The 18,795-nt window shown below is 41.2% G+C and overlaps 2 protein-coding genes across 5 annotated transcripts in view; one reads left to right on the plus strand and one right to left on the minus strand.

Moving 5' to 3' along the window:
- The window catches only part of DUSP16 (dual specificity phosphatase 16), a 118,337-nt gene that overhangs the window by 25,034 nt on the left and 74,508 nt on the right, over positions 1–18,795 (minus strand). For all 4 annotated transcript variants that reach the window (XM_014451701.2, XM_023750039.1, XM_023750040.1 and 1 more), the window contains 2 exons: positions 15,521–16,112; positions 14,422–14,560 (listed from right to left, as the gene is read on the minus strand). In XM_014451701.2, the coding sequence (XP_014307187.1) occupies positions 14,422–14,560; positions 15,521–15,748 (367 nt within the window). In that variant the 5' untranslated portion in view covers positions 15,749–16,112. The remainder of the gene's footprint in view (positions 1–14,421; positions 14,561–15,520; positions 16,113–18,795) is intronic.
- On the plus strand, positions 16,479–17,145 carry CIB2 (calcium and integrin binding family member 2). The gene is given in 3 exon segments (XM_014451702.2): positions 16,479–16,743; positions 16,746–17,102; positions 17,105–17,145. Coding segments are annotated over 3 exon segments (513 nt in total). The 5' UTR covers positions 16,479–16,628.

Raw genomic sequence — 18,795 nt, forward strand, 5'->3', positions numbered from 1 at the left:
TCCGGAAGGACGTCCAAAAGATCTCCAGAAGGTCTCCTGGTCTAATTAGCATATTACTCTTTTATTAGTATAGATAGTGATCATTCATTTAGGATCTAGCCTCATATCCAGGAAGCCTTCCTCCAACCTTTGTCCACAACTTGTTTTGCTTCACATTGTTAGGATTCACCAGAGACAAAAGGTGAAAAAAAAAAAAAAAGCAGTGCTTCTAAGGTTACATTTCCCAAAGTGTGCTCCAGAGCACTGGTGTCCTGCAGGAAGTTGACAGACAAGATATTGGTCCAAAAAGTAAGAGAAATACAGCATATCACATGTCCCTGGGAGTGTCACAGCACACATTAGCATATCAAAGGCTCCAAAAAATATCTCCAAAGAAACTAGTTTACAGTAATTTCATTGAACTCAAATAGTTTCCCGAACTTTTTTGATCATGGAATTCCCTCACTCATTCCCCCTCCTAAAATGTATAGAATGCTAATGGAACTCACACTTAAGGAAACACTATACTGGGGCCACTGCAACTACTGAAATAAAATCAATTAGAATTCCTACACCTGCAGCAAGTACAACCGTATACAATCTCAAAAAAAGGGGCCAGCCAACAATGGCATGTATATGAGTGTCACTGTTTAGGATTTATAATTTTGTTCCTTTTCAACATAACTGCATAATACATGAGGTTCCCCACCCCAAAGTAGTTCTTATAACAAATGTTAAGAGTCTCATCATTCTTTACCTAGCTTACACCTACCCAGCAAAATAACTGACAGGCACTATCTATCTATAGCTATATCTATCTATATATATATCCTATCTAATAATAGAGAAACATGGTAATTAACCGTAACTTCGCTACCCTTCCCATTGGCTAATCAGCGAGATATGCAAATTAACTGCCAACCAAGATGGCGGCTGGCAGCCAGGCAGCTGAAGCGAACAGGAGGTTTGCTTGCTCCAGTGAGGGAGGAAGCCAAGGTTCCCCGCCTGCCGCAGCCCAGCTCTGAGCTCCGGATGCAACAATGTTGCAATTATAGAAGCTAAACAAACCCAGAAACCTGCTTTCAGCCGCCAGCGGGCTCAGAGCTTAGAGCGCCAGTGATGGCAACAGAGTTTCAATTATAGAAGCTAAACAAACCCAGATACCTGCTTTCAGCCAGCCACAGCCTCAGAGCTGGAGCCGGCTCTCAGCTCCAGTGACAGCTATAGAAGGTAAATAAAACCCAGAATAAAAAAAAAAGAAAAAGAAAAGAGGCCGGGAGCTTCAGTCGCTCGCCAGCCTGAAAACGGCCCTCAGCCCCTCACCCAGACTGGCCAGGCACCCCAGTGGGGACCCCCACCCTGAAGGGGTTGTGACCAACTGCAAACAGCCATCAGCCCATCATCCAGGCTGGCCAGGCACCCAAGCAGGACCCCCACCCCGATCTGGAACACCATTCAGGGCAAACCAGCCGGCCCCCACCCATGCACCAGGCCTCTATCCTATATAATAAAAGAGTAATATGCAAACTGACCCTAACAGCAGAAAGACTGGGAATGACTGGTCACTATGACACACACTGACCACCAGGGGGCAGACGCTCAATGCAGGAGCTGCCCCCTAGTGGTCAGTGCGCTCCCACAGCCAACCTCCCGTGGCCGGCCAACCTCCCTCGGCCCCTCCCCCCAGCTGGCTGGCCCCCATTGGCGCTGACCAGCCAACCTCCCACAGTCCCTCCCGCCTCGAGATGGCCCTGATCAACCCGATCACCGGCCAAACCAAGGGACCCCACCTGTGCACGAATTCATGCACCAGGCCTCTATTTTTTATTATAACTTAACTGTAGGACAGTGATGGAGAACCTTTTGAGCTCGGCGTGTCAGCATTTTGAAAAACCCTAACTTAACTCTGGTGCCATGTCACATATAGAAATTTTTTGATATTTGCAACCATAGTAAAACAAAGACATATTTTTGATATTTATTTTATATATTTAAATGCCACTTAACAAAGAAAAATCAACCAAAAAAAAAAATGAGTTCACGTTTCACCTCTGACACGCATGTCATAGGTTCGCCATCACTGCTGTAGGAGTTTAAATTTTAACTTCTATTAACTTCTGTGGTTCTGTTGTTTCTCTAAAGGACAGTTTTCTTTTTTTTCTATTCTGACTCCAAACAGTTCATGGGATGATCTCTCATTTAAATCCAAGAAGATAATATTCTAATAAATGGTCTCAGAGAAAAGAGAAAACAGACAAACCAAGGAAACTTGGCTTGAATTCCATTTTAAATGTGTAAGTAATCATGCTTATAACTAATGTAAGTAACCAGAGAATTATCAGACATTTACTATGTGATAAGCATTGCTCTAAGCACTTTACAAGTATTTATTCAATCTCTACAACTACCCTATAAGGTAGATGCTATTATTATGCCCCTTTTACAGATTTTTTAAAAGGTTCAGAAAGACAGCAGATACTAGCTGGCAGAGCTAGGACACGAGCCCCAGCAGTCTGGCTCGAGCTGCACCATATCAATTGCTGTGCTATAGCACTCTCTAAATCAGTGGTTCTCAACCTTCCTAATGCCGTGACCCTTTAATACAGTTCCTCATGTTGTGGTGACCCCCAACCATAAAATTATTTTCGTTGCTACTTCATAACTGTAATTTTGCTACTGTTATGAATCATAATGTAAATATCTGATATGCAGGATGTATTTTCATTGTTACAAATTGAACATAATTAAAGCATAGTGATTAATCACAAAAACAATATGTAATTATATATGTGTTTTCTGATGGTCTTAGGCAACCCCTGTGAAAGGGTCGTTCGACCCCCAAAGGGGTCGAGACCCACAGGTTGAGAACCGTTGCTCTAAATACTACAGATCAGCCCTCTCTTGGGTGTGGGACAGTCTTGCTGACGACCACGGAGTCCTCCCCTCACAGGCCGTGCCCTGCCAGGTCTCAATACCAGGCTACAAACGGCATGGGCCTCTCTCAAACAGATGGAAGAGCTTGTTTCCCCGAAGATGTTGGTTCAAAAGCTCGAATGACAGAGGAAAGGGAAGGAGGTCTGACATGACCAGAGACAGCAGAGTGTGCACTTCACATGAAAGAGCTGAAACAGACACTGAGTCTCTGGTGGGTTTAAGAGCACTGTGGTGAAGCTGCAGCTACTTCCCGATGGGTTTGGGCCACCCTAAGGACAACTTTCAGAGGGGACACACTTCTGCAACATTCCTGAACTGAGAGTGCAGGCCCAGCTCCACCACTGGTGAGTACAGTGACCCTAATCACTTTAACTTCAGTGTACCTCAAAAGTGAGTGTGGCTTTAGAAAATTCTAAGATAAAAGAAATAAATGAGAGAAAGAAACCCGCAGTTGGACCCCAAACTAAACCCAAAATGCAAACAAAACAGCAATAACACATTGTTAAACACACTATAAAACAAAAAGAATCCTCTTTTTTACAAATCTTTTCAACTAATCTCCAGCACAAATTGCAACAGCCTTAAAACAGTTAACAGAGCATTCATTTAGTGTTCAGTCTGTCTTGAAATGTCCCAAACCACAGCTCCAAGTCACTTGCAAAAAACTCGACCTCAGCCAAAGGGCACATTTTCCCTGATCTTTATCTAGGACAAGGTTCCACTCTGCTGACATCCTCCTTCATTGACAGCTTTTTCCATTCACTGACCTTTCATTCATCGTTGTACTCTAGTGACCCCAGTTTCATTTCATTAATTAACAGCAGATGAGACACTGCCTGATTTCCCCAAACCCTTGAAAAACTATCTGTGGCCTCATCAGCAACTCAGTTTAGAAATATGTTTAAAATGTCCACTTCCTCTTACAAACTAAATCTAATAAGACGAAAAGTCCAACTCGTTTATATAAACTTTTTGTTACAAATGGCTGACACAATAAAGAGTCACCTTATCCGCCCCATCATAGCTCCAGGCTGTCCCACACACTCCACATTAGTTACATTACAGGAAGACATAACATCAGTTCATTATCCTTCTTGTTTACTGTGAAAAGCAGTACCGAAACACTGATAAGCTTCTTGAACAAGTTTTAAAATTTTTTTAAAGTTATTCAAGGACTTGATTTGCCATCCAATCTTACCAAATTGTTCCTATCCCTAGATTTTACGATGTTTATCATCTGGGAATGTAGAAAATAAAAAGTCATATGACCCATATATGTGCCCTTAGACCTGAATCTAGGAATGGCTGCAGTTGCTATTCTCCATTATTTTTCCCTGGCCTGTGGAGAAACAGGGACGGGGCCTGGCAGACAGAGATGTGCACACATGTTCAACTCTACAGATCTGGATGGACAGGCGGACGAACTGCAATGTTTAAATCCAATGTGTGTGTGTGTGTGTGTGTGTGTGTGTGTATATATATATATATATATATATATATATATATATTCCTCCCCTCCTCCCCCAAGAGGAAGGGATAGGGAGAGAGTGATAGAAACATCAATGATGAGAAAGAATCATTGATTGGCTGCCTTCTGCATGCCCCACACTGGGGACTGAGACTGCAACCTGGGCACGTACCCTACGACCTCCTGGTTCATGGATGGACACTCAACCACTGACCCACCGCTGCTGGGCCCATATGTCTGTTTGTTAGTCTTCCACAAATCCAACCAGCATCATGCAAGTTTATAAATGAAAACATGTATTACTTTGGACAGAGAAAACATTTCATATAGCTTTAAGGCATCATAATTTATCTATCACTCTATTCTAATTTAACAACAACAACAAAAACCCTCCTTCCTTTAAATGCACCACCTTCACAATTCCAATCATAAATACCATTTTTTCTGTAAAAGCCAATTAGCACCATTCAATTTTCAGAGGGAAAAAACCTGACAAGTAAAATACAATACATATCTCAACTCTACTAACTAAACAATTACAATTAGTCACTTTTCTCCTCCCTCTGACCCTTGCAATCAGTTATAAATCACAATGTTCTTCTTAAAATCAAAGAATATTTACACATAAACAAAAGTAGTACTTTACTACAACTTAGTGATGGACCTCTATCCTTTATAGATAAAAGTTAATTCCATTGCTTAAGAGTTGGTTCCCTGCAGGGAGAAACAACTTCTCCACTTAAGCAAATAGGTATCAGAGCTGCCCAAAGTGGGAAGGAAGCATTAGAGGCAACTCCCTCCCATTTTGTGAATGGATTCCATGGCTCCATACAAAAATAGTACTTACAACAAAGCTCTACATTATGAAAGACATTTTTCTAAAAAGTCACAAGCAAATTTAATTTCTGCATATTAAATAATGTTCACATAATTTATATAGTTTCATAATTTTTAAATATAGCTCTCAGGTCGTTTAATCCTTTAAAAAACAAAGACTCCCTTTTTGTGACATAAATATAACCCATTCATTTCCTGATTCTAGAATGTATGGAGGATTTAAGTGGAGTTTACACTGCACCTGTAAAGAAAAGTATAGTTCTCTCCACACCAAAAATAAAAATCTGCTGCTTTGCTACTGTACAAAGGAGACAACCCTAATATTAAAAATTGAAATGCTGAAATGCATATTTCACAACAAAGTGTTGTAATTGTTATTAAGAGTAATTATTTTCTGCTTTAGTTTGAAGTGACTGATTTAGGCAACTTTGTCCTCTAGCTACTTAAAAACAGACTAAACTATGATTACAATTCTTCCAGGGTCCACAGACTGTATACATGGAGAGTTGAAACTAGTTAAACAAAATGAAAACAAAAATAAAGGCAACATAATTTTGTACCCCCAAAGAAATCAAACAAAAATATGTAACTGTAATATTTCAATGCATATAGGTTGGTCTGAGTAAGCCAAGCCACACGGGTTTGAGCAACAATTTTAAAAAAAAGGTAGAGAAATGGCATGCTTTTCTCAATAACATCAGCAACACTCCATCTGTGTTCTATCTACTCAACTCTCCACTGAGCAGCCCTGAAGCAATAAACAGCTCTGAAGAGAAAAATCTCAAATTATATAAAGCATTAGTTTTAAACTCATCTCAACCATTCCATCCACTTGAGAGGAAAGTGAACAGATATGCATTTCTGTAGAGACCCTCCAGAAAGTCTAATAAGTAGCTTCTATCTCCTAAAATGAGTCCCATAAATAATTATACAATTCTCACCTGACACAGTTGGGGAATGAGAAATTCTATCTAATCTAATTTTTGAATTAACACAATAATCACATATATAATGAATGAATCAAAATTTTCAAAGTACTATTGTAAAACAATCACTAAATACTAAAATAATGCAATTTATAATTCCTTATAATTTCTTATTGTTCCTCAAGATAATATTATCTAGATCAATTCCATTGGCAAAATCCAAAAGTGTCATTTAGTAAAGAGTTCTCAGAAGATGTAGTGATATTTTTACTATTTTACTGACATGTCAAATTGGCAATAAATAACTATGCCCAGAAATTCCTCCTCTTTAAACACACACACACACACACACACACACACACACACACACACACGACTCTTAATATATGTCCTCAAACAAAGATTGGTCTAAAAATGCAACCAAAATAACCAATCAAAAGGAATAGGAATATGGCAAGAATCTATCACTTGGCTGAATAAATCAACAATAGGTGAGCCAAGTTCACTGACTGGTTTTCTCTAGTGACTTTAAGCATACGAGACAACAGCCAAGCAAAGAATATTCTGAGACTTCCTAAGAAGGAAGGATTTAAAAGGCTTCAGCATGGAAGGAGGAGGTTATTAAGGAGATCACATTTGCTCATTTTCACCTGATAATCAAAGATTTCCAAGTCTGTGTTTTGGGGCTTCATGTCTAAGATTTTCAGCCTCCTTTGGTCATGTTCATTCTGAGACTTATTGACGCTTTTAAAATAAATACAAAGCCATATCTCCTTCTCTTTTATTCTGTATCCCTTTCATGTTAGCGCTATTCTCCCAGTCTTTTCTATCTGTCCCTTCCTTTGCATTTTCCTGCTACCACCCTAGTCCTCCATCTTTGCACCTCTTTCTTAGATAAATTCAGTAGTAGCTCCCTCTGAGCCACTTGTTCTGTTTCCACTCTGCTGCCAGATTAAGAATCCTAAAATAAAGTTTTGATGTATTCTCTGCTCCCAAATAGAATAAAGCCCAAAATTTTTAGCCAGACATTCAAGACCCTTCATAATCTATTCCCAATCTATTATCCAACCTAATTTTCCCTTGCCTTTGGCAATTCAGGCTTTCCAATCCATTTTATATTTCCTTCCAAAGCACAGGCAAGCACAAGTCACACCTCTTCTACAGCAGTATATTTCATTTTTACTATGAACAATACATTTTTTGTTAAAACCTTCTGAACACCTACATACACTCACCACTGAAACAAGTTTCACAATATAATCTTCCTTAATATGTGAGTTGCTCTAAGATAGTTCCAATTCTATTCTGTTGCATTAAAAAAAATATTCCCTGCCTGGCCAGCATGGTTGAGCATCAACCTATGAACCAGCCAGGAGGTCATGGTTTGATTCTTGGTCAGGGCACATGCCCAAGGTGCAGGCTCAATCTCCAATAGGGGGTGTGCAGGAGGCAGCTGCTCAATGATTCTCTCTCATCATTGATGTTTCTATCTCTCTCTCCCCTTGTCCTTTCCTCTCTGAAATCAATAAAAAATATTTTAAAAAATCTTCCCTGACCAGTGAGTGTATCTAGATATGGCCTTGCCAACTTAGAACTTGTATAAAATGGATAGCTATCATCTGGCAATGAGTATTACAACTGACCGAGTCCTGTGAATTATCTACGTGTGTGTGCTGTGACCTCTTATTTCTCCAGCTATAATACATTGTGAATTTCATGTGGATAAGAATTACATCTCACACTCCTTTGTTTGTAATCACCTCAGCATTTAGCACAGTGCTTGGCACATAATTAGAATTCAATAAGTGTTTATTGAATCCTTCCTTGTTACAATGAATAGCTGTTGATGGATATAAGTCTTGTATGTTTTTGGTGTTCAAAAGGATTTCCTGATTCCATTCAAAGCCGAAAGCTATGTAGGCAAGGGTGGGGGCCCAGAAACTGCTTCCTATTCCTAGACCACAATGCCCTCGGAGACGCTAGAGTGAGAGAGGCAGCACAGGGCAAGAAAAACATTTTCTGTGCACACCCTCCATGTGCTTCTGCCTCACCCAGGGAACTGTACATGAGAGATGGAGAGAGGAAATTTTTCTTTGATGCCCCTAAGTCTAGAGAGTCCAGTAACACCTCCATGGTCACCCCAGATGAGGATGAAGTGGCTGCTGGATATGTCCACAGTGACCAGCCCAGGGCACAACACAATGAGACTGTCAATCAGGAGATAATGCTATGAGTCAAGAGGAAAAAGAAATTTGAATCTGGTCTCTGGAGAATGACTCTTAAGAATCAAATTGACTAACTTGTAAACTGTCCCTGAATCACCATACAACTCACTTCTCAGGCCTTTCTATATGAAGGTCAAAGCTTTCTAATGCCCGAAGCAGGCTCTCCCATAAGACCACTTCCATCAACTGTCCTCTCTGTCCAGCTGCACACTTCCCTGGTGGCTTCATAGAGCAGTAAGGAAGTCGACTGTACCTGTCCATAGGGTTCACACGTAAGTTCAAAGAGACATTTAATGAGCACCTACTATGAGCTGTACACAGTGCTGGGTAAAGGAGACAGTGGTGACCAAGATGCAAGCCCTCTCTGGAATTCAGTTTAGTGGGATACACATTAACCAAATAATTAGGTGAATAATTAACTAATTATGGTAGGTGGCCAAAGGAGTGTACGTAACAGTGGAAACCAACTTTGCCTGGTAGCTAGGGAAGGCTTGACAATCTCAACGAATCCAGCAGGAGACACAGAGGTGGGTCGGGGAGAGGCCCAGGGAGATTGGAGCACTGAGACAGGCCTGCGGAGCTACAATAAACAAACAAAAAACAAACTGAGGGCTTAAAGTAACACAAGATGAAGTTAGGCAGGAGCCAGCCACTGTAGGGCCTTGTGAGTCGGTTAAGGATTTCAGAATTTATCCTAAGAGCACTGATGTATATTAAACTGGAGAGTGATATAATCAGAATTACATTAAAAATATAAAATAATCCCTGGCTCAGTGGACGGGCATCATCCCATGCATTGAGAGGTCACATGCACTGAGAGATCAGGGCCTATACCTGGGTTTGGGGGCTGGATACCCAGTAGGGGGCATGTAATCAATGTTTCTCGCTCCCTCCCCTTTCCTCTCTCTCTAAAATCAACAAAAACATTATATATATATAAATAATAAAAATATAATTTTGGCTACAGTATGAGTAATGGGTTGAAAGGTGGCAAGATAGAAGATGTGAGACCAGTTAAGAGGCTCCTGAATCAATTTGAGGGAGGGATGATATTGGCTTGACTTAGCTGGTAGCAGAAGAAGAGCAGAAGTCAGAAGAAAGATGTGGCGATTGAGAGACTACAGGAGTTGAAGCCCAATCCCCAAAGGCTCACAGTGCCCACCAAAAAAAGGTACAAACTGTCCTTCTGGTTTAAAAGGCTTGCATAATTTGATTTCATTTCTTCTCAATTCCTATTTCTCCCCTTCACAAAAAATTCCACTCTAGTTCTTGCTGCCCCCTAAAATCTATGTGCATTCCTGACATTTTTAACCATGTTTCTCCCCTCAGCTAAAATGTCAAGGACCCTGCCCACCCAAATCTCACTCATCTTTCGAGGTTCGATTAAAATTTCACTGCCATAATCAAATCTTCCCCAACTTGCGCAGACTACGCGGAGTCATCCCTTATCACTACATCACACAGTTTAGCACATGATCACATGCTTCTCTGTTTTATCCACTTAGGTGTGTTTCCCCAAATTAACCGCTAGGTGCCCAAGGGCAGAGGCAAGCCTTTTGCTTTTCTGGTATCCCACCCCCCAGAGCCCAGCCCAACCACAAGAGTGCCCATCAAACACTGAGAGGCTGAATGAAAAAGTCTGGACCTGGCGTTGCTCCAGAGCACACAGATGACACGACCGGGGCAAGGGAAGACTGATGTCACCACTGTCATCGAGGGTGCTTTTGTTTGCCTTGTGCAAAACATCAGGATGAGGAACTGAGGAACTATCTTTAGTCTGGTCTGTAGTCCATTTTTTAAAAAGACACAGACTCAGGCATTATGTCAGCCACTGGTAGCTGGAAAATGACATAAACTGGCTTACCACACACTGGCAGGTAGCAATTGGAGAAAAGATGATCCAATTTGGATAACCTCATGCAAACGGAAGCTCAGAGCAGAGCCAGCAAATACACGGCAACCAGTAGGCAAAACAGCACCTGTTTTTAGTCTGTTTACAGTGGGTCTCAGTCACTGTGGCTCTTTAAACACGAGAACTGCCAATTCCTGAATAACTGCAGTACTTTTACTGAAATCCATTAATATCACTCTCTTTTACCACCAGGATTTGAAATGGGATGACTAAGGATTTCCCTTCTGTAGATGAAGGGACAGAAGAAATGCCACACCAGACAACAGAACCGAGGGTAACAATAGCACATACTGCAAAATCTATAACCAGAACCATCAGGCTCTACAGTATTTCCACCAGGAAGAATAGTAATTGATTCCATTAAAGGAAAGCTAGAACTGTTGACTGAATCCAGATCCCTGTTAAATAGAAATTTTAGAGCTAGGAGTGAATATATTTTTATTTACTCCTACCTCACATTTAATAAAAATGTATTCACTCCTAGCTCTAACTTCCCTAGCAAATCTAAATCAAAACAAAGAAATGTGTATTTGGCCTTCAACCACAGCAAACATTAATCTAAGACTGTGGCTGTGTTCAGAGACGGAATGTTTACAAAAGCCCTTAGCGTTGTACCTAACACTGTACCTAATAGTAAGTGCTTAATAAATGGCATCTTCTGTCATGATTCAGAGCTATACTTCAGCATAGAACAGAGTAGGCAGACTTTCATTTGGTGATCCTCTCTGGCTAAAATAACTTAATGATTTAAAAATTTCTGTGTACAGAATATTTTTACATATTGCTCATTCCATAAAATGTGAAGAATATGACTCGGAAATCCACAGAGGCTGAGAGAGAGCCACCACAAAAAGAGCCTTTCAGGATAAGCCTGGTCTGAAACGGGCACACTTGGTCCCCAGGCCGGCTCCTGATGCATTCCAGAAGACCCTGGAATTACTGTGGATATGGGCCTTGGGCACACAGTGAGGATAGGGAGGGCTGGGGAGAGTCACTCAAGGGCTCTGTTATTTTCCTCATTTGTAAATGAAAGGGCTGAAGTCTGTGATTCATTTATGTTTTTTTGCTGTAGGGTTATCCTGTGCCTCATCACAGGATAGAAATAAGTGCTGTAGAATTTAAAAAAACTGTTGTGGGTCCCTTCTGCTTTTACTCAGAGTTATAACAGTAAGAAAAGAGAAAAAAATAATAGAACAGTATTTTCCATCTGTAGGTTGATCTTTATTTTTACTAAAATAACCCATTTATTATTCTCTTTTCTCTGTTAGAGAATTCAGTCATTTTTTTCTTCTATTTTTATTTTTAAGTTGGTAACCGTAGAAATAGAACAAAGGCAAGTAGAATAAAGTGATATATGATAAATAAGTAAAGGACAAGAAATAACATTATTTTTTAAATGGAACTAGTTTTCTGAAGGTTAACAAGACCAAAAAAGTTATCAATAAGTCAACGTTGGCAGCTATTTTGTTTTCTAACTCATAATAGTTTCTTTTTTTAAAAAAAGACTATTGATATAGAGATTTCACATGCATTACCTAATATGATCCTCACAATAGGATCCTCAGTTCTAAAGTCATTTTTGTAAAACAAATATTATGTCATACCCATTCTGTCATTTTATTGATTCGAATTCTTAAGACTTATTTTTAAAGATGGTTGGGAGAGGATGTACATCTTCCACTATGCCTATTTAATAACTGACTTTGAAATTTTTAAGTGGAAAAATGGGAACTTATGGCTAAACAGAATAATCAGTTGACATTTACATATATATATTTACTCAGACCATTCTCAATTCAGTGGATTCAAGAACTTGTATTCTCCTATGAGTAGAGAGAGGTTTCAGAGCTATTAGCTCTCACCAAAGTTCAGTATTTAAGGATCACCCAAATTAGCACTGTTTAATTGCAAGAGTATTTTTATTAAATCTTAAAATCATTTTTAAATCTACTTACACAGATGGAAACATTTTCATATCAGATACTTTTCCCATAGCAGCAAAATACCTGCTCTATCTGAATAAATACACTTTGGAAATTATTTATTTCAATACATTCTTAAGTTTTGCTCCACTTTTAGATTAGTTTCATTAATGATTAATATAATCATTTATATTCTAAACTAATAAAATGAATCATATGAAATATAAATGGTATAAACCTATATGCAAGCTAATCCTATATAATAAATGCCTAATATGCTAAGTGTCCGGTCGACCGGTTGGCCATTCAACCAATCAAAGCATAATATGCTAATGATATACTAAGGCTGCCCAACCACTTGCTATGACGTGCACTGACCACCAGGGGGCAGACACTCAATGCAGGAGCTGCCCCTGGTGGTCAGTGGACTCCCACAGCCAACCTCGCACAGCTGGCCAACCTCCTGCAGTCCCTCCCCTCAGCCAGCCAGCCCGGATCAGGACTGGGCTAGACGACCCTGATTGCCCCCAATCGTCCTCGATCACCAGCCAGGTCGAGGGACCCTACCCGTGATGAATTTGTGCACCGGGCCTCTAGTGACAATATAAAGTTAAATAAGATTTAAAGATAAAAATTAAAGACTTATGCAGAATAATATAATATGACTATCAAATTAATCATTTTGTTTAGAATACTGACTGGACTCAGAAAAAGGGAAAGTTGTTCAAGCCGGGGTCAAGGTCCTGGCTGGGGAGAGCCACAGGTGTGGCCAATACAGGCAGAGTTCATTGCAGAACCAAGTTCTAAGTCTCAGGACTAGGCTTGGGAACCCAGTCTCACTGGTCCCATTCACAAGATTCCAATGCAAAGTCCCTCACAGTGGCCACAAAAACATGAAATGAGTTCCCAGACTCACCAACCTAGTTTGGTGGAACTCTACTAGCAATTGTCATCTTTACTCCCGGCAAAAGCATGTGCCTATCAACAAGAGCCAAAACCTAAACTATAATTCTCAGTTACAAAATTCTGAAAACTACATTCTAAGGAAAACTGCTTCGCTGAAGGGTACTAAGGGAGAGACCAGACAGAAACATAGCATAAACAAAAGGTGTGGCAAGAGCTGATCTGAAAGAGACAAGAAACTGCCCTGTTCTTTGGGAACTGAAGCAAAGGCCAAGAGAGAACTGGAGACACAGAAATCTTATCTAAACCTGCACAGAGTTTAACAGTGTTCACACACCAACAACTGATTAATTTTACTCTCTTAAAACTGAAATGTTTATACTTCTAACAACAAATTGCCAATAACATCAAGTTCACTTCACCCTCCTTGCGGCAAAGGACTAAAGGTGTGAAAATGACAGTATCAACACCTTGTGTTTTTAGATCACATTTTTAAAAGCACTCTTGCCTATCACTGTGGTAGAATCTGCCAGACACAAAAGCTTTGTGTTAAAGGTTACTGTGCATTGTCAAACTGTATCCCAGCTCTGTGATCAGTGTGTGAAAGGGCTTTATCAGGGGAAGCAAAGGATGAACATTCTGCTTTGGAATTCAACGAGACAGAACTCCCACACCACCTTCCTTTGGGGCAGATATGAAATATTTAGTCTTCCCATGTACTTTGTAAAAATCATCTGGTTGCCTAGCATTTGCAAGACTTCCTTTCAGTTGTAAAAACAAAACAAGTAAATGTTTTAAAATATTTCCCTTAATTATCAGAAGAAATAGTCTACATACATCCTCTCCCTTCCTCATTGTTCATAATGTCCAAGAATTGTGATCTGATCGCTGGCGTCCACTTCAACTATAAATGTTTAAGAGCTGGACACCAGAACACTGATCTGGTTCTTGCCACAGGGGGTGGCAACTAACACCAGAGCAGGAGCTGAGATGTAGAGCACATGGTGTGCCTAGATCATGGGAAGCAGCTGGCGTTGAGCTATCTATGTGGCACACAGAGCTATCTATGTGGCACTTCTAGTTAATAAATACCAAGTGAAGAGGCATTTGAACTAGTAAGTCAAAAATTCACTGGCCACTGTGTAAGGATGACAGTATTCGAGCAATAGAATAGTTACAGCAATAAAACAAATCATTGGCCACCATAACTTCTAAGTGGTGACGACCCACTGTACTTTGAGCTCATTGTGAAACACTGCTTACTCACAGAGCTCAACGAGATTCCAAGTCCTTTCATTTCTACCTCAGGCCTTACCTGCAAGCAGGTGGACGGAGCTGAAGCACTTCTCCAGTTTACCCAGAAGTACAGTGAGAAAACAGTCTGAAGACAGAGAGGCAACATCCTGGGAGCTCTGATCGTAAACTACAACCTTCTGACTGCAATCAATGTCGACCTAAAATGCAAATGTGAGACTGTTAGGAAGGACAGTGAGAAAAACAATCCCAAAAACTGCTGGTGCTGAAGCAAATGAGTGCTTCCTGTTTTCAATTAAAAATTTGAAAAAAAAAAAAGATACAGTCAACTTACTGGATAAACCTAGCATATATATGGTTTAAATGCTTGTAAAAATCAACTTTTACAGGCAACTTGATGCTATTTCTGTGTAGATGTGCTAGAAACTACTTGGTTTTAAATCCTTAACACTATAAAAGGGTAAAGCATAAAAACAAAATAAACATAACAGTCCTTGAAATAAAAACATTTAAAAATGGTTTCTATATAACAAAGAAATCAGTTGTTTAATAAAATTAAAACATGAACTCACTTTGATTCCTGAAGAAAAGAAATAGCCTTATCCATCACAAATGGTATTTTGGATCCTAGGAATAACTCCTTGAGGATAATATGCTTACGTCCTGACCAATGTTACCTTATTTTCCCATAAATCAAAAGCACTTTCTAATATAATTTTTCTGTCTTTCCAAGGCAATTGAAAAGAATGATTTCCTTTCAGTAAATTTGTAGGTAATACCAAATAATGTATTAATATCTTGTCAATACATATTCTATTACATGTTAATACATAATTACCAATAAAGTAATTATTAATAATATAATTAACTATAACTTTGTATGTGTTTAAATTAAAAAAAAACAATTTTAACAAGTAATTAATGGAAAAACAGCCCCTGACCAAATTAAAACAAGTTAACCTCTCTGTTTAGTTTAGAAGTATTCTTAAATGTGACAGTTTAGTTAATAAATTTCTTGAGGCATCATAAGGTACCAAAGTTTAAAAAGCAATCAAACTTCCTCAAATTATTTTCTCCCCTTAAAAAGGAGGCTTTGTTTAAAATTATTCCCCATTCAGTGTGTCCATTTATTCTAAAAAGGAAAAAAAGAAAGCATTTACCTTATGTTTTGCTGAATGCTGGATGAGTTCTGTAATTAACACTTTGTCCTGTTGCAACCTTCGCTTCATAAGCTTGGAACAGTTGATATTAATGGCTTCCAAAATGTGGGATGTATTGTATTCCACAAATGGCCGGCTATCAATTAGCAGCACTTTTTCCGTCCCACTTTCCAGCAGAGCCACCAAGCTCTCAGTAACAATTTGAGTCCCAATCATCTCATGGGCCATGGCAACAATAAGTCCTCTTTTCCCACCTCCTCCTTTAATTTGCCACGATGATGTAATGGTGGTGTGCTCAAAGGCTCAGCCACTCCATTGTACTGACATGTATGAGGTCAGGCTGGTGGTAACTGGCAAAAGGAGAGTTAAACCCATTTTCAGCAAAAGCCCTCCAAGTGAATGTCTCTTTCTCTTTCCGTTGATGTGCCCTTGCAAAGGACTCCGTCCACAAAGCAGCCCCTCACACTTGATTCATAAAGAGATGACTGGAATAACCATCCCACAACAAAAGATGCTTTGGGGCAGCCAGTGCATTACGTCATTCTTTACCTTTGCTCCCCCGCTCCAACAGCTTGGCACTGGGCTGAAAAGCCTACATGAAGAGAGACAGACAGACAGAAAACAAAACAGGGGGTCAAAAAAAAGAAAGAGCGTCGGATTAGAGAGAGTATATGATTCACAATATTTACTCCATTAATCTGATTCCATACTTGATGCACTGTTTCATTTGAACAAACAAACAAAAAGGACAATTGGGTATGGCTTCAGAAAAGCATTCTAATGATAATTCGGTTTCAACTCAAAATATGAAAACACAGAGAAGACAAAACAAGACACATTCTTGAATTATAATCACCAGGGGCCTGGAACGAAATGAGTTATAGCAAGAAAATTAAAAGAGCTATATAAAGCTGCTTGAAGTTTTATTATTCCAAATGGTTATCCTCCCTTTTCTTTGCTTATTTCTTTAAAAAGAACACAAAAGAACAATAACCTACAACCAGGGTAGCAATCCCCTATTTTCAGAACAAAAATATTTTCTGGCAGCCACGCCCCTCCAGGAGCCGGGCGGCCTCGGTGGGAGGCGGAGCCCGGGTGGCCGTGCACCATGGGGAACAAGCAGACCATCTTCTCGGAGGAGCAGCTGGACAACTACCAGGACTGCACCTTCTTCAATAAGAAAGACATCCTGAAGCTGCACGCGCGGTTCTACGAGCTGGCCCCCGACTGGTCCCCATGGACCACAGGAAGAGCCCCATCGTCCACGTGCCCATCCAGGTGCCAGAGCTCCGGGAGAGCCCATTCAAGGAGCGGATCGCGGAGTCCTTCTCGGAGGACGGCGAGGGCAGCCGCACCTTCGAGGACTTCGTGGACATGCTCTCGGAGTTCTGCCAGTCGGCGCCCCGCAACCTCAAGGCCAACCACGCCTTCAAGATCTACGACTTCATCTGCGAGGAGGACCTGGAGATGATGCTGACCAAGTCGGAGCTGGAGGAGGACGAGGTGTGCGACAAGGTCATCGAGGAGGCCGACCTGGACGGCGAGGGCAAGCTGGGCTACTCCGACTTCGAGGACATGATCGCCAGGCACCCAAGTTGCTCAGCACCTTCCATGTCCGGATCTGAGGACAGCCGAGGTCTCGGCCCCGACGCCCACCATCCGTCCACCTCTGCTGTCTGCACAGTTTTGACCTCCCAGCTCCCAGGATGGGAGCTGCAGGCTCCGGGGCTGACACACCTATCAACATTTCCTCGGCCCTTTCAACAAAAAATCCTTCACGGGGGAAGGGGGACGGGAGGAGCAGGGCTTGCCAGGCCCCTGTGGTCCAGCCCAGGCCCCATGGACCCTCGCCGGCCCTCCCTCTGCCCCCGACCACCCCTGTGCCTGGTCCTCTCCCCTCAGAAATGCACACACACACCCTCCGCCAGGGGAAGGCCCGGCACCTGAGGGGAGTGGGGAGAACCGACCTGTCCATGTGCTAGAAACACAATCGGGCCACCCAGGGCAAAGGGAGGAGACCACAAGATTTTTTAAAAATATATTTTTATTGAATTCAGAGAGAAAGGGAGAAGGACACAAAGAGAGATACATCAACGATGAGAGAGAATTATTGATTGGCTGCCTCCTGCACGCCCCCTACTGGGGATGGAGCTCACAACCCGGGCATGTGCCCTGACCAGGAATCCAACCGTGATCTCCTGGTTCACAGGTCAATGTTCAACCACTGAGCCACACCAGCTGGCTGGGCGAGGATGAGATTTTCATGAACTATGCAATCTTTATTTTTGTTGTTGTTTTATTTTATTTTATTTCTTTATTAAAGTTTTACATGAGTCTCCTTTTTTCTCTCATTGACCTCTCCCCCGCTACCCCCTCCCCCAAGCACAAGCCCTCATCCCCCCTCAGTGATGGCGAACCTATGACACGCGTGTCAGAGGTGACACGTGAACTCATTTTTTTGGTTGATTTTTCTTTGTTAAATGACATTTAAATATATAAAATAAATATCAAAAATATGTCTTTGTTTTACTATGGTTGCAAATATCAAAAAATTTCTATTTGTGACATGGCACCAGAGTTAAGTTAGAGTTTTTCAAAATGCTGACACGCCAAGCTTAAAAGGTTCGCCATCACTGGTCTATGTCCATTGGTTTTGCTCATATGCATGCATATGGTACAAGTCCTTTGGTTGATCCCTTACCTCCACACCCCCTGCCTTCCCTCATAGGTTGGACAGTCTGCTCCATGCTTCTATGTCTCTGGTTCTATTTTTGTCCATCAGTTTATGTTGTTCATTATAATCCACAAATGAGTGAGATCATGTGATATTTCTCTTTCTCTGAGCGGCTTATTTCGCTTAGCATAATGCTCTCTAGTTCCACCCATGCTGTTGCAAATGGTAAGAATTCCTTTTTTTACAGCAGCGTAGAATTCCATTGTGTAGATGTACCACAGTTTTCTAATCCATTCGTCTGCTGATGATTCACAGACTTGTGGACAGTGCACACCCGTGAGGATGCCTCGTGGTTGGGAAGGGCGGGCACTGGGACAGGGCCCTGGGGCCCACGGTTCACGTAGCTTCACACTGGGAAGGGTGGGAAGGCGCAGCCAAGCCGGGGGGGTTGGGAGAAATCACAGCCTATGCAATCTTTCTATGCAAATCTTTTCTCCACCCCCAGGGGCTGGGATGTCCCCCCTGCCTCAAATATATTTTCATGCCTCCCCCGCCCCTTCCCAGTGTGAAGCTATGTGAAACCGCGGGCCCCAGGGCCCTC

This window comes from Myotis lucifugus, unplaced genomic scaffold (genome assembly GCF_000147115.1).
Source record: "Myotis lucifugus unplaced genomic scaffold, Myoluc2.0 scaffold_10, whole genome shotgun sequence".
Lineage (NCBI taxonomy): Eukaryota > Metazoa > Chordata > Mammalia > Chiroptera > Vespertilionidae > Myotis > Myotis lucifugus.